Source organism: Telopea speciosissima, chromosome 3 (assembly GCF_018873765.1).
Source record: "Telopea speciosissima isolate NSW1024214 ecotype Mountain lineage chromosome 3, Tspe_v1, whole genome shotgun sequence".
NCBI classification, from domain to species: Eukaryota; Viridiplantae; Streptophyta; class Magnoliopsida; order Proteales; family Proteaceae; genus Telopea; species Telopea speciosissima.
In genome coordinates this window covers 66,522,274-66,543,842 of record NC_057918.1, presented here as the reverse complement: position 1 = coordinate 66,543,842, position 21,569 = coordinate 66,522,274, and the positions used below count along the sequence as shown (strand labels likewise).

The window sequence follows — 21,569 nt, the reverse complement described above, 5'->3', positions numbered from 1 at the left end:
TGAAATAGCAACCCATGATTCCATCCTATTTTAATTCTCTGGGAAACATCATCCTCTATATCGCCTTCTTTATTTATGATAGAGCCCAGATATCTAAAAAAATCACTCTTTATCATCAATATTAACAACCTCATTAATCGTCGTAGTATGGCTAAAGTTGCACACCATGTACTCTGTCTTTGTCCTACTTAACTTAAGACCTTTTGATTCCAAGGTAGATCTCCACAACTCCAACTTGGCATTAATCCCTATTTTTGTTTCATCCAACATAATATCATCAACGAAAAGCATACACCAAGGAATCTCATCTTGTATGTCTCAAGTTAAATCATCCGTGATAAGCGCAAATAAATTAGTGCTTAAGGTTGATCCTTGATGTACCCCAAACGTAATTGGGAACTCACCACCTTGAACCCCCCCCCCCAGATCTTGCACTAATTACCCCCCATCATACATATCTGTAATTATGTCCACTTACATGGCACCATTCTCTTCTCTAGTATGTGCCCGATTAGTTCTCTCGGGACTCTATTGTAGGCTTTATGTAGGTCAATAGGCACCATATGAAGTTCCTTCTTACTCTCTCTCTCTATACCTTTCCATGAGTCTCCTAAGAAAGAATATAACTTCCATTATGGATCTACCTGGCATAAAGCCAAATTGGTTCTCCGAAAAAGTCGTTTCCTTTCTCAGGAGAGTGATTAGTGAATACGGTTGATATATATGAGCCATGGCCTGTTGCCATCTGTCAACATAATAAATAAAATTTCCAGCTAGTGTTGGTGCGTCTGCATCTGGATTCATTATGAAATCTAGATAACTAATCTTGACAAGGCCTTATCCAAAATCAAATGCTTAATTCCAACAATTTTGAGTTTACCATCTACCAGCTTGTGGAATATTATGTTTTTGAAAACGCATACTATTTGTTGAAAATCATATCAGAAGATTGTAGTTTTCTTAACTAGTAGGTAAACAAAATGTATGGTTTTTTTTTTTATGGACATTGAAGGTGCTTTTCAGTTGAAGTTGTCACCTTCATGGTTATGGCGTTCAGTATTTAGAGACAGGATCACGGGTTTGATAGATAGGATGCCACTGATCCCGATATGGATTAGCTGATCCAGCCCGATACTGGCTGGCCATTGAGGGAAGATTGGTGGTATCAGCTACAAGTAGATGGATGTTTCACGGCCTATCCTGATATGGATCAGCTCATAGTTGTTAACACGTCGCTTAGGCGTCCAGGCGGATTTCTTGGGGTTTAGGCAGCTATCGCCTTAGTGGTATCGAATGCCTTGGCGTCGAAGCATGACGGCGGTCTGAGAGTGCCGTACTATGAGTGGACCAAGGGGTCAATCCCGGTGTGGTCGACTTATTTATGCCCCCACAGGTAGCGGGGCTCTCCGCCATCTCCCGTGGGGGGGCCGTGGCTGGTCCTTGGTGGTGTCCGGTATGGGATAACGCCTTGGTGCGATCCGCGGTACGTGACTTGCGGTGGTGGGCGGGGTGGCGAGTCTGTGCGTACGATTGGGGGGTAGGGTGGTGGCCCCCGCCCCACGTTGTGCCGGCTGGGTGGGAGGGGGCGCCGGTGTGGCCGTGCTAGGGGGCGCTTTGAGGTGGCCGCTGGTGAGGCGCGCGGGTGTGGCCGTGCGGTGGGCCGCGCGGGTGCGGCGCTGGGTGAGAGGCGCGCTGGATGTGGCGCTGGTGTGGCGGCTAGGTGTGGCGCGCCTTGGTGTGCGCTGAGGGTGGCGCGCTGGGTGCGAGCGCGCTGGGTGCGCCGCGCTGGGTGGCCGCGCTGGGTGCGGGGGGGGCGGGGTGGTCGCGCTTTACAGGTGTGGCGAGCTGGGTGAAGGCCTCTGGTTGTGGCCGCTGGGTGAGCTGCGCGGTGGAGGCAGCGCCTTGGTGCTTTGCGCCTACAGGTATTGGGACCACTGGTTCGTTTCCGTGTTACGGGCGGAGTCGCGCCATGCGACGCGCCGGCGACATTTGATTGGCCCGATGATATTGGATGTATCATTTGCCCCAACGCTCTCTTGGGATAGGATGTCGAAGAGTAGATGCCTTCACATAGTGAGGGGTCCGTGCAAAGCGAGACTTTCCTTGCGGGCTTGCACTGTAACTCAGTAATGAGGTAGGAGAGGTTGGGGTTGAACCTTACCTCCTCTACGGCTTTTTCTTTTGTTTTTGCGGTATATGTTCCTTCCTCTCCCTTCTTCTTTTGCTTCTCATTTCTCTTTCTTACTTCTTGTCTCCCCTTTTGCTCTCCTTTAATTCCCCTTTTTTTGTCTTTTGTCTTCTCTTTGGTGCCCACGGGGCGTGTGCTTGTTTGGGTGCTCACACTGGTATCCATTTTTTTTAGCTTGATTTTGGGTCCTTGTGTTGAGGTTGTGTTGTCTTGGTGCCTTGGTTTGCTTGGAAAGCCCAGTGGTGCTTGGCAGTGAGTGCCTTCCCTCTTGTGATCTACGTTACTTGATCGTGCCCCGGTGGTGTGAGGCCGCCCTATGGTGCCACGGCGTGGGTGTGATGGACCCTCGTGCTTGTCCACTCCTTCTTGTGTGATGGATCTGCTGTTTATGCTGCGGGTGGTCTTCATTTCATTTTTCTTGGCTTCTTGTCGGGAGATGTTGCTCTCTGGGCCAGTAGGTTCGCTATCTGCTTCCATTCTTTATCCATGTCAATAACCTAATGACTTCACGTTCATGGCTAGTCGTGGTTGGATCCGGGGGGTTACAGGAGTCTTCTTCCCCACGCGGATACTTTTTCTTTTGCCTTCCCTGTTGGTAGTGAAGGAGAGGAGGTTTACGGAGATTCCACCCTAGTAGGGGTCGTAGGGCCTCAGAGCTTATTTATGTTGGTGACCTTAGGAGTAAGTTGGCTTTCATTCTAGCGTCTTGACTTCTTCGGACTTGGCGGTTCGTATCCTGGAGAAGACCGTGATTATGACTTCTCAAGGTTCCCTGAGAGTCTTCTGGCTCTTGCTGAGAGCTGCTATAGTGGCTCGTGTCTCTCCGAGGATGATGTTGTGGTGACGAGAGGAGGTGCGGTCTTACAGGAGGAGAGTGTTGCTTGTCCATTTGGTGATATGATGTCTCCTTCGGATGGAGGCTGCTCCTCCATTAGATGCCCCCGATTTTATAGATGTTCTTTACGGATGTTGACTTTTTTGATGATAACTTTTGGATTGTGATGCTTGCTTTTGTATGTACTTGACTCTTTCTTTAGATGTTGATATGATTCGATCCTTGTCGCTTTGATATTGATTGCATTGTCTCCTGGTGATCGTTTGTGCGTTGATGCTTTCGACCCTTGATAGTCGTAGGATTTTGGTAGTGGCGTCGTGCCCGGTGATCCTTGGACCTTGGTGGGTTAACGCCTTGGCGTAGTGCCTCGATGTTGGTATGACGCCTTAAGTCTGGCGTCGATGGTGGCACGTCGCCTTGGCGCAAAGCCTCGGTGTTGGCATGTTGCCTTAGCGTAAAGCCTCGATGTTGGCATGTCGCCTTAAGCGTGAAGCCTCGGTGTTGGCATATCGCCTTAGGCACGAAGCCTCGATGTTGGCGTATATCGCCTTAGCCCGGCGAAAGCCTCGGTGTTGGCATGTCGCCTTGGCACGAAGCCTCGATGTTGGCATACCGCCTTAGGCACGAAGCCTCGGTGTTGGCATACCGCCTTAGGCACAAGCCTCGATGTTGGCATACCGCCTTATCGGTGTTGGCATACCGCGCTTGGCGCGAAGCCTCGATGTTGGCATACCGCCTTAGGCACGAAGCCTCGGTGTTGGCATACGCGCCTTAGAGCGCGAAGCCTCGATGTTGGCATATCGCGCTTAGTGCGAAGCCTCGGTGTTGGCATACCGCGCCCGAAGCGCGAAGCCTCGATGTTGGCATACCGCCCAGGCACGAAGCCTCGGTGTTGGCATACCGCCTTGAAAGCACGAGCCTCGGTGTTGGCATACCGCGCCGGCACGAAGCCTCGATGTTGGCATACCGCCTTGGCACGAAGCCTCGGTGTTGGCATACCGCCTTAGAGCACGAAGCCTCGATGTTGGCATATCGCCTTAGGCACGAAGCCTCGGTGTTGGCATACCGCCTTGAGCCCCAAGCCTCGGTGTTGGCGTATCGCCTTAGGCGTAAGCCTCGATGTTGGCATATCGCCTTAGGCACGAAGCCTCGGTGTTGGCATATCGCCTTAGGCGCGAAGCCTCGATGTTGGCATATCGCCTTAGCGCACGAAGCCTCGATGTTGGCATACCGCCTTGGCACGAAGCCTCGATGTTGGCGTACCGCCTTAATGTAGTGGCCGTGATTCGATTGAGTGGTAGGTGAAGGCAAGTATTCTTGCACATTTCTTTATTTTGGCTTTGAAATTCACATTGTCTTTGATGTTGTCTCTACTACTCCTACTCTACTCTTACCACATTACCCATACCGCTCTCTGCTTGTCGCCTCTTTGGTAGTACTTCTTGGATGTTACGAGTTCAGTGCAGTCTACCTTTGCGCACTGGAGGTCTTGAGCGGTAAGTCCACAGGCGTATCTGCTTGGAGACTATGTAGGGTCCTTCCGGTTGGTGTGACTTCCCTTATTACAGCAATGGCTGCGATGCGCTTGCCTCAGTAGTACTAAATCTCCCTGGTGGAATAGCCTTTCCTTGACCACTGGCGTTATAGTACACAGCGATGCGTTCTTGGTAGCGGCGTTCCTTAGTAGTGCTCTTTCGCGGACCTCATCTATAAAAATCACAGGTTGCCGCATGATCAAATCGACATAAGTGCGTTTATTGAAGTGTAGAACCCTATGGGACGTAGCGCTGAGACCTCTACCGGCGCCCGATGCTTGATGCCGTATCTTTGGCGGAATGGGCTCTCTGTGGGCGTCCCTGCTGTAGTTGGTATGCCCCGGGGGCGCAACTAGCTCTTACACCCGCTTGCCTTTGGCTCATTCCAGCCTTTTCTTGACTCCTTCGATGGCGTTACATTGGTGAGCTCCGCTGACCGTTGGCTTTGTGGGTATCTTACCCGAGCGGGCCGATAGTCGATGTTGTAAGCGGTAACAGAATGCTTGGAATTTAGGGTTGAATGTTTTCCATTATGCGAGGCGAGGATCCGTGGTACCCCGAACTGTAGATGGCGTGCGTCGCGGGCAGACTTCTCCATCATTTGTTTACATTATCTTGGCGAGGTTTAGCTTGACCCAGCTTGGTGAAGTAGTCGATCGCGACGACCGGTACTTCTGTTTTCTGGTCTTCTTTGCGGTGAAGTTGCCCAGATGTCTAGTCCCAGCATGCGAAAAGGTATGGGGTTGAGGATTGATGTCGACTTGGTGGCGGGTAGATAAGTCTGCGGGGCGAACAGCCCGACATTGCTCGCGCTTCTTGGCATATTGGATGGCCTCCTCTTGCATTCGTGGCCGAGTATAGTCCACAGCGGAGGATTTTGTGAGCTAGGGCTCGTCCCCATGTGGCTTCCATATCCCCTCGTGGACTTGGTGGGCGTACTCGACCCACTTGGGTCTAGGCGCGGAGTAGTGGTCTTTGTTGCCCCCGACGATGTGCGTGCCGTCTAGGGCGGTGTACTTTGCGGCTCTCATCTTGATCTTCCTTGCTTCGGCCTTGTCTTACGGTAAGACATCGTTCGGAGGTAGTTGAGTAGAGGGTCCATCCAGTGGAGTCCCTCAGTGATCTCGTTAACTTTGCTTTTCCTTATACGTTGGCTCGTGCGGGGATCTCAACATGGAGGTGCGCTAGCGATTTGAGTTCCTCGTTGGCTTGCTGGATAGGGCATCGTGGCGGCGTTCTCCTCCTGGGAACTCGAACCATCTCAAACTTCTCGAAACCCTCGATCGATGCTGGCGCGTGCTAGGTATGATGCCATCCTCTCATCTTTTGCCTCATCTCTCCGTTACTTTCAGTTACCACAGTAAGGAGTCGCTAAACGGGTGGATAGGTGTGTGACTTGGATGGCTTTGGCCTTTGAGTCCTGCTAGTAATGCCTCGTGCTACTGCTTCATTATTGGATGCTTGGAAGGTGAACCGCGAGCATATTGGATACGAAATCCCTCGGGGCTGGTTAATATGAGCCAGCGCCGCTTCTCCCGCGTTGCCGACCCGTCCACGAACATGTCCCACGATCCGTGATCCTTCTCTTCGGGCTCCCACTGTTTGTGACTCGATCTCGGGTCGGGTACGCTCTGCGGTGAAATGCAGAAGAGCCTGGCCTTTGATGGCGTCCTTGGTTGGAACCGATGTCATGCTCACTAACTCCGCCGCCCGTATCAATCGTCCGGAGGCGTCCGGCTTGGCGATATCTTCTTCAAGGGTAGGTGCGCGAGAATTTGTGATGGTATGGGCTTGGAAGTATGGTCGTAGCTTCACGGTTTTGCCATTACCAACGCCATGCTACCTTCTCGATCCTAGTGTACTGGTCTGCATCGATCGGGACGTGGGCCGGCGTAGTAGATCGGCCTCTGGACTTTGTCTTCTTCCTTTAGCGATCTTGGCCGCGGCCTTGAGGGTGGCGGCGGGTAAACTCTGACTCTTCGTTAGGTTCCGGTCGCCCCAGCGGTGGGCTCTTTAGGTACTCCTTGATTCTCCGACGCCTTTTGGCGCTCTTCCGTCCATGTGAAGTCCTTAGGGCTTCGGAGGTTCTTGATGTTTTGAAGAATGGTAGCGCTTATCGCTTTGATCGTGACCGCGAACCTGGAAAGAAGCGCGGCCCTTCCATTGACCTCTGCGCTTCCACGGCCGTTCGGAGGTGCCATCTCTTGAATGGCCTTGATCTTGGATGGGTTGGCTTATTCCACGGTGAGACCATGAACCCCAGGAATTTTCCTGACGTTACACCGAAGCGCGCTGCGGGGTTTAGCTTCATCACTTGGTTCCTCCTCGATCTTGTGAATGCTTCCTCTAGGTCGGTCGGGTGTTGGTTGGTGTGGGCGCTTTTCCGCGAGCATGTCATCCACATATACTTCCGTATGCGCCCGATCTTGCTCCTCGAACATCTTGTTGACCATTCTACGATAGGTGGCCCCTGCGTTCTTTAACCCGAACGGCGTAGCGTTGTAGCGATGAGTTCTCTTTGTCCGTCCGGAATGCGGTGTAAGACTCATCATCCTCATACGAGGATACGGTTGTATCCGGAGTAGGCGTCCGTGAAACTCGGCATCTCGTGGCGGCGGTGGCGTCGTCGATGGGTCGATCCGGGCGGTGGGTATTCATTTTTGGGCGTACCTTGTTTAGGTCGGTGTAGTCGACACAGCATCCTCCCTTCCACGCAGCTTTGGTACCGTGACCACGTTGGCGAGCCGGTTGGGAACTTCTCCTTCGATGAACCCCGATCGAAACTTCTCGACCTCCTCCTTGATTCTTTGCTTGTCGGTCGGCGAGATTCGCCGCATGAACGGGCTTCTGGTTGGGTCGACATGTAGTCGATGTTCCGCTATGGAGCGTGGTATTCTGGCATGTCGGAGGTCGACCGTGCGAAGACATCCATGTTCGCTTGGAGGAGGTGTCAAGCTCTTCTCTGTTCCTTGCTTAGCGGCGAGCCGACACGAGCGACCTTGGAGGGGTCATCTGGGGAGTGGCCGTAGGATGAGGTCTTCATTTGGCCTTCCCCTTCTCTCTGTCAGTTCATCTCTGCAGTCGCTGATCATGCTCTCTGGCGAGTGCCATTCCACGGGTGTTGCCATTATTCTTTTTCGCTGAAGGTGGCGTAGCATTCCTTGCTTTCTTCGATCTCCTCGGACTTCGCCTACCCCATTCTCGGTGGGAACTTCATCTTCGAGTGAAGTGGTGATATAACTCCTCTGGGGTTTGTCGGTGATGGTCGCCTGGGAGGCCGTTGAAGGGCATACGGACTTGACTACCATGAAATTTACCATGATGGTTACTTGTTGAGGGTACCCGAAGGTGACGGAGTAGCTACATGGTACCTCGATGGAGGCGGTGGCACTGAGAATCCGTGGAGATAAGTGGGCTCTGGTTTGAGTGGTCGTCCCGAACCCGAGCGTCGATGGGCGTCCCGGGAGTGCGTCAGCGACGCCCTGTGTGTCTATCGATTACCACTGTGTGGGTCGATTGGCTACCTCCGCTTGTACTACGAGGCATCTTCAATGCGGGAAGTTTAGTCCTTCAGTCTTCATCGAGAAGGAGATCCCGCCTCGATCTTGGCTATCTTCTTTGGGCTTCTCTGCCGCTCCCACGAACTGGCATGAGCTTTAGCTTTTACGGTGGACTCTTGCCCTGGTCCTCAGTATGGTGAGGATGGGAGGTCCTTGTGCCATGGGATTACGTGGCATCTCTCCGCTCTTCGGGCGGTCTCTTTCTCGATCTGTTCTTCTTTCTTCTCGTCTCGGCTCCATCTGTCTCCGTCGCGACCTCTACATCTCCTTGGCTTGAGCGGTTGTCACGTCTCCCCTTCGCATATTTGTTGAAGCTTCCTGCTTTACCGATTCTATCTCTCTCTTGATTGATAGCGCTCCTGCGTGTGCGTGCCCATTCTCTTTGTGGAAGAGACAATATTTGTTAGGGTTTCGCTTCTCTGTGGCTTGCTAGCATGGGTCGTGGCATGGAGTAGGTCGCAGTCCTGGATCTGCATGAGTATACGGGACTGGTGGTGTTGATGGTGTGAACTCGGGGTGCCCTCTCGCTTCTCTGCAGCGGCGGTCTGTCCTCCTGGATGGGCGATGTTTGTGCTCTTGTCGGCGTTACTGTCCTCGACCTCTTACCCTCTTTGCGGTCATCAGTCTTGGCCTCTTGTTGTCTGTGGCTTGCCTCGATTATTTTGTTCTAGCTTGTAGTACCTCGGCCATATTTGCAAACTCGTTGCACCGCTCCGGGAGCTCTTTCGTAGTCTGGTCTCGCGGCGTGCGTCCTTGATCGAGTCGGGTCCCTAATACCTCCTGCTAGGGCTGCATGCGTGTATGGTCATCCAGTCTCGAACCTCCGGGGACTCCTTGGTGAACACAGTAACGTATTCCTGAGAGATTCCCGAGGGTTACGTACCACGTTTAGTAGATTGGCGGTGGTCTTCTTACGCTTGTATTTGCTTTGGAAGCGGGTGACGAGCTGTTCACAGCTCTATGACGAGCATATAGATCTCGGTCGTAGCACGGAGAACCATGATGTGGCTGCTCCCTTAAGGGGCGCAGGGAATGCCGACAGGATACCACGTCCGACCCCGTACTGACGTCATCGTGCCATTAAAGTAGTTGATGTGGTCATTAGGGTCGGTGGTACCACGTAGAGTTGAAAGTGGGTAGTCGAAACACGGAAGGTAGTGTGGGCGACATGATCTCTGCCGAGAAGGGTGTTGTCCGGGTATGGAATGTGTCTCGCCTTTGGTTTGCTTCTTGACCCTTCCGACTTCTCATCCGGTCGCGGAGTCTTTGATCGAGCTCCTCGTCCGTGTCGCGCCCCACGCCTTTGGCCGGACGTTCGGCTGCGACCTCGTTCACGCTCTCTCCTGGATGTCCCCTCCCGCCTTGAGTGTTGGTAGGATGGGGAATGGTCGCGCGTGATGAATCCTGTCGTGAAGGTGAGGGCTTTCTTCTCTGTAGAGTCGGCCGTCGTGGTATGTGACTTTCTTCCGGTCGTCAGTCGAACACGAGACCTCAGGACCGATCTCTGCGGGCTAGACACCCTCGTCACGGGTGTTGGCGTCCTCCACGTTCGAGCGTGGTGAGAGGTCTCTTGTTCTCCTGGGATCTTTGGGAAGGCTCCCCTGCTGCGGAGTGGGGTTGCACAGTCGCGAAGTCTCTACGATCTCGCGACCACAGGAGATGATCTCCTAGGGTTTGGCTCTTGTTGAGGTATGGACTCCGCCCTTACTGCTGGTGAAGTCCTCCGGTGGTGAGATGTCGCCTGTGCGTCGAGGTATTCTCGAAAGAGTCGTTCACGAGGATGCGTCGTTGCGGTCGTTGATCGACCCACGATGGGTTTGAAGCATTGGGGTCAGTGTCGCCTCCGCCCCCACATCGTTGGCCTCGTCATTGTTGGGCTCGCGATCACGGCTGGTTATTAAGGGGATCTCCTCCTCCGGAGGACATGGTCACGTCGTTGGCTCTGCGGCGAGAGCCCTGCGGGGATGATCCATTCCTTGCTCCGTTGTTGGTGGTGGTAGTCTTCCTTCGTGCCATTGAATGAGTATGGAAGGCGAGCTAGTAGGCTGTAATGGCTAGCGTCGTTCCCCTGCGGGCGCCCGATGCATTGCGTCGAGAAATCGTCGGCGGTCTGCGAGTGCCGTCCTGCAAGTGGACCAAAGGGTGTCAACGGAGAGAACCGGTGTGGTCGGCCTGGGGCTCTCCGATGCCAAGTTAGATCTCCTGGCGCAAACGGATGAATAGTGAGTATTGGTATGAGTTTAGATGTCCCCATGGGGTTGTGTACCTTTGCCTTTTATAGTAGCATATGGCGGTGTGGAGAGTCCCCGTTTGATTGTGATTGTGCCGTTGAGTGGATAGAGGCCCTGGGTAGCAGGGCTCTATCACGATTACCATCTCCCAGTGGGAGGAGTGTCCGGATGGCATCGGGATCCTTGGTGGATAGATACCCGCGTATGGTGATAACGTCCTTGGTGCTTGAATCCGTGCGGATGGCGTGACTTCTAAGCGGTGGTCTAGAGTCTTGGTGGTGACATGAGTCTTGTAGCGATACGATCGGGTCATAGGTGGTGGCCCCCACCTTACGTTTGTGCCCCGACGTGCACAGGTGAGGCCGCGCCGGATGTGAGCCGCGCCTAGGTGAGGTCGCGCTGAGTGGTGGCCGCGCTGGTGAGGCCGCGCTGGGTGTGGCCGTGCAGGTGAAGGCAGCGCTGGTGTGGCAGCGCTGGGTGTGTACCACGCTTGGTGGCTGCTGGTGGTGGCCGCGCTGGGTGCGGGCGCGCGCTGGTGCGAGCAGCGCTGGAGTGCGAGGCAGCGCTGGTGCGGGCAGCGCTGGGTGCGAGGCAGCGCTGGTGCGAGGCAGCGCTGGTGCGAGGCAGCGCTGGGTGTGGCCGCGCACTGGGTGCGAGCCGCGCTGGTGCGGCAGCGCTGGGTGTGGCCGCGCTGGGTGAGAGGCCTCTGGTTGTGGCCACGCCTAGGTGAGGCTGCGCCAGTGGAGGCCACGCCTTGGTGCTGGCCGCGCCGGTATTTGGGACCACTGGTTCGTTTCCCTTGGTTGGAGCGGGTCGCCTGTGACACGTGGCGGCCAGCGATTGGCCCGATGAATATTGGATGTATCAGCCCCAAATATCATTTAAGTAAATGATTTTATTTACTTAAGATATTATTCATAAATTAGCAAATACCTCCTATATGAATCCAATAAATATTGAAAACATCAAATTCCAAACGGATAAAAAGTCAACCCCTCAATTCAAGAACAAAGTTTGGATTTTCGATCGTAGGTGAAATTTAACTTTCTAAATGCCTGAGGTTTTTCTCAAATCAAAAAATTCCATAAATCTTAACATGGTAAAACATTACTAAAAACCGAAAGAGCAGTAAAATATTCATTTGTTTTGATATCTGAAAAAATATTTTCATGCAGAGTGATTTTGACAGCATTTGTGCACACCGACTAAGGTTTAACTTGAACATAGCTCTTTCAATATAAATTAGATGTAAGCAATCTTGGATTTGTTGGAAAACTGGTTTGTATTCTACCTAATACAAAAAGTCTCATGTAAAAATAAAATCATTTGACCAGTCAAACTTCTTGGAGAATAAAAACATTTCTTTAAATCGAGAGCAGTATAATTTCTTATAGATAAGGTCATATTTTCTAAGAACAGTATAAACCAAATGTGCGATTGGGTATACCATGACAATGACCAATTCTAAGAACACTATAACCAACTGTATCTTTTGATTGTTTCAAACTTCCAATTGCTTGCTTCTTCAGTTCTGCTGTCTTCTAGTTCTATGTTAATTTTTTATGATTGATGTGACTTAATATTGATTTTTTATGACTTAATGTTGATTTTTGATGACTTGATGTTGCTTAATGTTGATTTTTGATGACTTGATGTGGCTTAATGTTTATTTTTTTTTATGATATAAGGTATATATTGTAATATACTAAATCATGTTAGAAAAGAGGTGAAATAAAAAAGGGAAATTATCAGCGCCACCCCCTGAGTTGTCCCGTTATTTCAATGCAACCCCACTAAGAGCAAAAGTATCAAATCTGGCCCAAAAACTAACAGGGTTAACTGTGTTATGCAAATGACTAAACTACCCTCTACACTAGAACATTAAAAACCCAGTCCTACCTCTCTTTAACCGTTGCTTACCGGCACCTACGACCAAATTAGCTCATGAGTGCCCTTTAGATTCCCGGTGAGTGATAACCATGGTTCAGTGACAATGATTCCGGTGTTAGAGAAAACTGGCGAAAATAAAAAAGAGGGAAGAGAGAAAGGATTTCAAAAAAAAATTGGGGATTGCCTGAGACTATTCGGCCAAGACCTCCCCTGAGCTGGGGAAGAAAGCATCCTCTTCTTTTTCTTCATCATCTATTCTTCTACCCTTCTTCTCCTCCCCCTCGTCCTCCTGTTCTTCATTTTCTTCATTTTTTTTTTAAAGTTTTGAAACCCACTACCTATCGTCTGCAACCTACAACCCAACCCTTTCGTTTCTGAAACCCCAAAAGAAATCCCATTACCCTGGAACCCACTCACCAAAACCTACTTCCTCCCATTTAATCCCCATTACCCTGAAATCCATTCTCTTTTAATCCATTACCACAAGCCTCCATCTCTTCTTCTCCATTTTCCACCGGACCCCTCTGACCTAAATCCTCATTTACCCCAACATGAAACCCATTTCCCCCACTTTCCCCCACTTTCCATTTTCTCTTCTTCCATCAATCAGACCCCTCACCGTCATTCTTTTGATTTTTTCTTCTCCATTTTCTTTTCTCCCAACCGACATCCACCTCCATCTACCTAAATCAAACCACTTTCCTTCTTTCTTCTCTACCAAGGCAGTCCCTCTTTGAAATCGTGACAATGAGTTCTACAGACATTGCTAGGGATGTGGAGAGCTCGTGGTTGAAGCAGAGACCCTGAGCTAAGAACCGGTGGCTGCTGCAACTCCCATACGCCCTCCTGTGAAGCCGAGTGATCGTTTGAAGATTTTGGAGTGAAGCTTTTGCAAGTATCAGTGCTGATTGAAGTTGACCCTGCATCACCTCCACTTCTGATCACACTTTCCGTAGTTGGACAGATCCTGTCAGCACTGGTTGCGATTTCTTCACTGGAACTCTATTTATTTATTTCATTTTATTATCTAGACTTATTTGATCTGTAATAAGCCCCCATCCCCCTTTTGTTTGATCCGCTGGCCTTTGTTTGGGTTTTATCGCAAGCTTGCTATGGAGCACGAGGCAACAAGGAGTGATGTTTCAGAGATGGGAAGGCTTCTTCGTTCAGCTGAGGAAGTAGAAGACTTGGTTTACTTGTTTTGAGGGGAAGGGTAAAATAGTCTTTTAAAAAAATCTAACCTTTTGACATCAGTAATTAACAGTTAAAAGGCTAACCTTGTTAGTTTTGGGCTAGATTTGATATTTTGGTACTTAGTGGGGTTGCATTAAAATAATGGGATAACTTGGGGGGTGGCGTTGATAATTTCTCAATAAAAAATCACACTTGGGCACCTTGGTCCCCTAGGCAACGCCTAGGTGGGCGCCTTGTTGCCTAAGTGCTTAGGCACCCCTCCACCGCCTTGGGTCGGCTTGCCACCTTGACAACTATGGACCAGCTGATGTTATCCCAATCCTTAAAAACTAATGGGCATGGCATAGAAAATCAAGGTAACACAGGCAACCAATGCAGGGAAATGTTGATCAAATTTATCTGATTGCTGAGGAAAGTTCATTTTGGTTCGTGTGTAAAGCTTTTGTTTGGAGGTAGTACTTACAATATATGTATGTGTATACTGTACTTTTTAGTTCAAAATTCATACTTCCGATGCTGGATTTGTTATGCTTCAGGTGGATTGTGAATTACCATGAGCATGAGACGCTCTTGCAAGAGAATGAGGAGGAAAAGCTATCGAAAGAGGAGCAGGACATGGCGTGGGAAACATTCCGGCGTACCATAGAATGGGAGGAAGTGCAAAGAGTCTCCTTGGATGAATCAACGTATGAGCGGAAGCTGACAATGGCTAAAGCAGGTGCTCCTGCACCTGAGAGCATCAAGTCTTCACAAGCCATGGGCAGTTCAAGGAATCGGTTAGTGCAGAGAAAATGCACCAATCTTTCACATTTGTTAACTCTTAGGAGCCAAGGAACTAAAGCTGGTTGCACAACTGTGTGTGGCGAATGTGCACAGGAGATCAGCTGGGAGAACCTTGGACGGTAAATAAGCAAAAGAACCAAACATCATATTATCAACCATGCTCAATGTGCTGTATGTAATTGTAATTAATCTCTGTACATTCCAAGTGCTGCAATTCAGCTGTTCCATTTTGCAATTACAATACTAGGCCTCCAAAATCCAAATTTGGTGGTCGGTTTTGCCATTTAGCCTTGAATCTCTTGTTCACCGGTACTGCTTAGAAATGTCTTGGCAAAACTCTCGAGGCAAATATACCCTGGAATGTGCCCAGGAGATACTGTGTTAATTAAGGAGTAATCCTCAACTATTCTAAATAGCAAGGGAAGAGCCTGAATTATATTTAGGTAACAGGTAACTGGTGGGTGGTTTCACCTCTGGTTGTGGCAAAAACTAGACTTTTGTTTGAGTTGGTTCCATATTTGCTGGTATTTACCCATTAAAGTAACCAGTACTAACTGCAGAGGATTCATTTTTTTTTTTTTTTCTTTCCGCTAAAGATCAGTAAAAGAATATATATTAACATAAAAGGATGTACAGGATTATTGTTCTGGCTGATCCAGACTGAAAGTAATTGAAAAAAAAGATTGACACTCACCTTCAGCTTTGCCATAACCAGAGCACAAGACAAAGCACTTTTGACTGGAGGATCAACCTTTGGCATTGTCATCAGCAGAAACCTCTAGACAAAAGATCACAACAAAAGATCTTGTAAAATAGCAACCAGATGGAAATCGAAATCTGGATCTTTCCTAAGCATTTCAAATAATTTTCTCTTGAACAAAGGATGTGAGGATCAAGAAAGAGGCAACTATAATGAAGCACTCTTCTTGGCAATCAAATCAGCAACTGAGTCAACTTATAACACTGAGAAATTCCATTGGATAGATGAAAGAAAAGGGAAGTATCAAAAAGTCCAAGTGATGTTTTGATTTTGAACACATAATACAACTAAAAATGAATCACATTCACCCATAATTGGGTAAATCCTTTGTCCCTTGTCAATTGCAATCCGATGAAGAATGCCACAAATTCAGTGTAGAAGTTAAAAGGAACACACAAAAACTTAGAGAAACAATCCATTGAAGAGTCAACAGAATTTCTTATGATATCTCTTGCATTTGCATTGGTTGAATTACCCAAAGAGAATCCATCAATGTTTAATTTATACAATCCCGTGTGGTTTACACCACTTAACTTATAAGATTTTCCCAGGAATTGTAGTACTAAGAGTAACTCCCAACTGTCTTGAGATGATAAGCTCCTCTACGGATTACACCTTGGATGACATCATTGGAGAAGCTTCCTTAATATCTTTCTTGATAGCATCCAATATAACACTTGAAGGTCTACACTTTGTTTTAAACCTTCTTAGATTACATTCATACAAAATGTGCAATGGAATAAGGATCATTCTTGAAAGTCAGATCAACAGATCATTAAGAGTAGATGGATTCGATCGGGGAAGTTTGAAAATACACGAGAACTGCTGCCACAACTTTCTTGAGATGGGACACTCCAGGAAGAGATGATTAAAACTTTCCAACTTACATAAGCACAATGAGCAGCTCAAAACCATGGGGATACCTTTCTAAGATATAATATCATTAGTAGGAAGACGTTGATGCATCAATCTCTACCCTAAGGTACACTGTCTTGGTTGAAGGTATTTAACCCACACAACAGAATACCATGGGGTTTTGGGGCCTTATTACGAAGGCAATCCCAAGTAGTTTTAACCAAAAAATGCCATCCTGGGAATGCTTCCAAATTCTTTTGTCCTCAATTGCAGAAAAGGTAGAGGAAACTAGGAAGAAGTGGCAAAGATATCCTGAAAAAAAGTAAAGGGAGATGGGGAAATCCAATTAGAGTGATCAATAAATGAAGAAACATTAGTGCTAAAGCCCTTGAGAAAAGATGGATCCAAGCCAGATAATTCAGCAACAGTCATCTCCCCTAACCACGGGTCATGCCAAAAATTAATAGAGGACCTCTCTTCAATAATCCACCTTTCATTATAGGTCACCAACTCCCATACATTCTTAATACTAGACCATATAAAAGAGGAAAGAGAGGATTTCATTCAAGTTCCATCTTCAGACAAATAACAAGCTCTCATAAATTTCCCAAAAGTAGAGGAATCGAATTTGATTACCTAACAAAGTTTGCATAGAAGAGCCTTATCCACTTCACGAAGCCGCCTACTACGTACCTAAGCCACCTTCCTGTTTAGGCTTACACACAACATCCCGCTTCACTGTTACCTCTTTAGACTGCATCGGATCTCCACTCCAAATAAAGTTTTGCATCCAACCCTCCACCGATTTGAACTAAGAGGATGACCTCCAATAGATAGAAAAGTTATGCACAGGGATACTGGAGATAATAGATCTTACAAGCTAAATTCTACCCATCTAAGAGATGAGCTTGCCTTTTCAACCCGATAGTTTTGTCTTGAATTTATCAACCAAAAGAAAGATTTTTTTTTTTTTTTTTTTAACACTCCCTTTAAAAATATCCACTTCAAGGTGCCTAGTTAGGACGCAGCATTCAGAGAAGCATAAGGATATTTATTAACTGAGACATTCTTGCACCATTCATGTTTACTCCATCCTTTTTTGATCTAGCACTTTGCACATTCTCATTTGATCCCTTTTGGTTTTTTCCAGAGTTCTTAAGACTTTTTATTAAGCACAGGGGTGAAATAGTCCCCTTCCTTTAGCATGGTAGCCTCATCTACCAGTTGAATTTCATGGAAGTTCACTGCAGTTGTTAGACCAAAATCAAGACAAGCCATTGTTGCCTGGTAATGTTGCCCAGGAGCGTCGGTCGATGGAACCTAATCAACAGAAGCTTAAACATTAACACACAGATTGGAAGCACAATCAGCAAGAGCACCGATTAGTTGTGGATCACTGATTTCTGAGTGTTTTTTTTTTTTTCATATTTTTGCAACAAAAAGTTGGCAATACCAAGAGTATAGCTTGATTTATATTCAACCAAAAGAGTGACTTTCCAGCAGTTAATTCAAATGGGAGACCACTAGCTAGAAGTTAATTTGGAGGCTTTATATTCATCCAAAATTTAAACTATAGTGGAAATGTAACAGACTTCTAACGAAGGATCGTTTAATAAAAATTTATGCCTATAAATAATTTGGGCAAGAGATCTCTATTTGGTCACATGGTCTCTACACAAGCGTCTGGGACTTGGAGAAAAGTTTCTTCGTGCAAATTATTCTAAAAGATTAATTTGTGACATACTCACTAATCCTAACTTCATTAAATATGTTAAATCGTATTAATTATTTTCTACTTCATTTTGCATGAAAGAAATCAGGTTATAAAAAATAAAAAGAAACCAAACCCCCATCATATAATGAATTTAATTAATAGATAGATAGTTTGGTTGCTTGGGAAACAAGAAATTCAAAATCAACTAGGATTTTCATCAATTTTGGAAAACGAATGGTCCCTCTTTTAAGTCCACTTGATTGTCATAATATTTATGGCAACGGTTTTATATATTACCGTTGCCATAAATAATATTTAGCGACATTAATATAATTTTCGTTGCCCATAATGAGGTTTGGTGACCCTATTTTATACCGTGTAGCTATAAATGTATTGAGCTACGGTTAGTATTATACCGTCGCCCTAAATGATATTTAGCTACAGTTTTTTTTTTTAACCGTAGCCACAAATGCTTTTTGTTGTAGTGAAGTTTTCAGAAAGAAATAAAGGTAGCAATTTAGGCATCAATTATCACACAAGGTGATGGATTGAATCATATTTACTATGGCTATGGCCACGTAGATTAAGATGAAGAAGTCGAAGGAAAAGCAATTGATGGAGATTACAGAAGATACGGGTTCCGAAAGGCTCAGGTCTTTCAGAGCCAGGCAAAAGGTTCTGAGTGTTGGGTTTGGTGGCTTTTATCTAGACCGGTTGAAGGTTCGGTTCAATGGTCTAGATGGGCAAATGGAGAAGGTAGAGAATTTGTTGGTGTTGGACCATGTTGGGTCCAAGCCCATGAGTGCAAGTGCTATATTAGTGGGTCACTTGGGGATGTGTGTACTGGATTTTCTCTATGAGAAGAAGAAAGAGAATGAATGGATGCTTGCAAGGTTGGGTCTTCAAAGAGAGTGGAAGAGGTGGAGTCTTCCAAGTGCTGGAATTTTCCAAGGAAGTGAAGTTTCAAGACCAAGGTTGAGTCTTACAAGCAAGTGGAAGAGTGGAGTCTTCAACAAGTTTAGGTCTTCCAAGGGAGTGGAAGTGGGTTGGTGGTTGAAAACATTAAGCAAAGTAGAAGAGAGAGAGTTAATGGGTTTTCTCTAAGGAGAGAGAAAGTGATATCTTGTTCCACAAGATAAGAGGAGAGAGAGAGAGAGAGAGAGAGAGGGTTTTCTCTAAGGAGAGAGAAAACAACAAAGTAGAGGACACCTAACAAATGATAGAGGTGTTTACCAAAGAGAGTAGTGTAGATCCAAGTGAGTAGCCAAGATGTGAGGATCCAAGTGAGAGTCCAAGAAGTACAATGTGGGAGTAACATGTGCACAAGGACTAAACAAGGAGCCAAGGTAAAGGTATGTACAGTGAATGAGAGATAAGAGATGGGTACATGAGTGCTTGGGTTTAGGTATCATATCTCAAGGGTTGTACTATTTTCTCTTCTCTTGATTCATAGTGGAAGTTGGATCTCACTCTTTGGACGTAGGCGATTTAGTCGAACCACGTAAATCTCTTGCCTCTTCTTTGGGTACGTGTTTGTTTTCTTTTGTGGTTTTTTTTTTTTTTTTTGATCTTGCACATATCAATTTTTCGTGTATTGCTCACATTACAAAGAGAAAGTTGAAATGTTGTTTTTCCAATTCCAACACTGAGTTGGGTCAAAGGAGGCCAACTAATGGATAGAGCCACACCTTGCTGTAGGAAGGTATTCATTGCTGGGAGGAATTCCAAAATATCTAGACTTTGTAGAGATCCATTTGTTTGTTTCTTCTTTCCATGTATGTTAGATATTTTATTCTTCCCTTGTAATTTCTTTATGTTACTCTAATTCCTTTGTACAACCATGGAAGATACAGTGGATTTCTCTTAGTAATCATTATATTGATTGAAGCAGGTTATACTCTAATACTTGTGCATTTTTGTTCTTTTCTCTCTTTGCTTGGGTTCACAACCTTAGCCTCTCTTGTGTAACCTTGCTCACCCTCTTTTCTTCATCTTCATTACACCCTTTTTTTCCAAGTTTCTCTCAAGCTGACCAGAGATAATTACTTGCTATAGAAAACCCAGATTCTTTTGGTATTGTTATGTCACAATCTGTTCGAGTATATTAATGGATCTTGTACTGCCCTACCAGAGAAGATCATCGGAAAGGATGGATCTTGTACTACCCTCACCTTAGACTCCCGTTTTAATAGTCAGTTGAGTGGGGATTGACTATTTCAAAATTAATTAGTCTGCCAAGTCGAGTCCATGGAGGTTACTCGGATCAGGATCGTCTCCAAGGAGCAGGGAAAGCCCAGGGTGTTGTCAGTCGTTGGGCTGTGCCGCACACATCCCTAGGCGTGCACCGAGATGTGTGCAGCACAGCTCAACCGCTGGATAGCCCTGGCAGCACCCTGGGCGCACGCCTCCCTGGAGACGAGCAAAATTCAAGTTACTCACTTCTCCTTGTTAGTGAGAATGGTAATCCTTAACTTTATTCATAATGCCATAAGTTGTATTTATACAAGCTATGCAATCTAATGCAAGAAAGGTAACCCAATATTGGGTGATACAGAAGATGGAAACTCAATATTACATCACTGAAATGGAAGGTGTAAAATGGAAACCAACTCATAAGGAAAGAACACAATGTCACCCATCCGATTGTGTTACCAAATCCATATCATATGTGAAGCATAATGACTCTCATCCGATTGTGTTGCCAAGTATAACTAATATCCATATCACATGTGATGGAAATCCGAGAAAGGAAAGTGCTCAATGGATCTTTCTCTCAATACACCCCCTCAAGGTGGAGGTTTGGGTGACCGAATCTTCAGCTTGTCCCTTAGTGTTTCAAATCTGGAATGGGCCAAAGGTTTTGTCAATGTGTCAGCCAGCTGATCATGAGATGAAATGAATTGCACCTGCAGTTGTTTCTTGGCCACCCGATCTCGAACGAAATGAAAATCGACCTCAACATGTTTAGTTTGGGCGTGAAAGACCAGGTTGGCTGATAGATAGGTTGCCCCAAGATTATCACACCATAGGATCGGTGGGCCAGATAGGCTATTGCCCAGCTCGAGTAACAGTGATTCGAGCCATATCAATTCAGCCGATGCATCTGTAAGTGCTTTGTATTCGACCTCAGTAGAAGAGCGTATCATAGTACGCTACTTCCTAGAGACCCAAGATACAAGATTAGGGCCAAGGAAAATTGCAAATCCCACAGTCGATTTTCTGTCAGACCCATCTCCAGCCCAATTTGCATCAGTGAAGGCCAGGAGAGAGCGTGAGGGGGATCTCTCAATAAGTAATCCAGCTGTCAATGTGCTCTTCAGATACCGAATAATTCTTTTCACCAATTGCCAGTGCTCTTCTAGTGGTGCATGCATAAATTGGCAAGCTCTATTAACTGCAAAGGAAACATCTGACTGTGTGAGTGTAACATATTGCAACGCACCTACCACTAAACAATATTGTGTGGGATCGGACAGTGGTGCACCCCCTGAATCCGAAAGTTTGGTAGTGGATGCCATTGGAGTTCGAACCGACTTGCAATCTGCCATCCCTGTCCTTTATAAGAGGTCTGAAATATACCTTGATTGGGACAAGAGAATGCCCTTAGGATGGCGATTAACCTCAATACCTAGGAAGAAATGCAGCTCTCCAAGGTCTTTAATGGAGAACTCAGTGGAAAGCTGATGTAGAAGGCTGGAGATCGTATGGGAGTCACTACTAGTGACAATAATATCATCCACATAAATTAATACATAGCAAATGTGTGCACCCGAACGGCTGATGAGTAGAGACGTGTCCGTCTTAGAACCAATAAAGCCCAAACCAATAAGGAACTCAGAAAGCCGATGAAACCAAGCACGTGGGGCCTATTTTAACCCATATAGTGATTTGTGGAGTTTACACACATGGTTTGGAAATGATGGATCCACAAAACCCTGTGGCTGAGACATATAGACTTCTTCATCTAAGGACCCATGAAGGAATGCATTCTGGACGTCCAATTGCCTCATGGGCCAGCCCTGAG

General features: G+C 46.9%; 1 protein-coding gene across 5 annotated transcripts in view; it reads left to right on the top strand.

The window, feature by feature from the left end:
• Positions 1 to 14,503, top strand: part of LOC122653578 (protein CHROMATIN REMODELING 20) — a 117,927-nt gene extending 103,424 nt beyond the window's left edge. For all 5 annotated transcript variants that reach the window (XM_043847456.1, XM_043847453.1, XM_043847455.1 and 2 more), the window contains one exon: positions 13,970 to 14,503. In XM_043847456.1, the coding sequence (XP_043703391.1) occupies positions 13,970 to 14,339 (370 nt within the window). In that variant the 3' untranslated portion in view covers positions 14,340 to 14,503. The remainder of the gene's footprint in view (positions 1 to 13,969) is intronic.
• Positions 14,504 to 21,569: the final 7,066 nt, after the last annotated feature.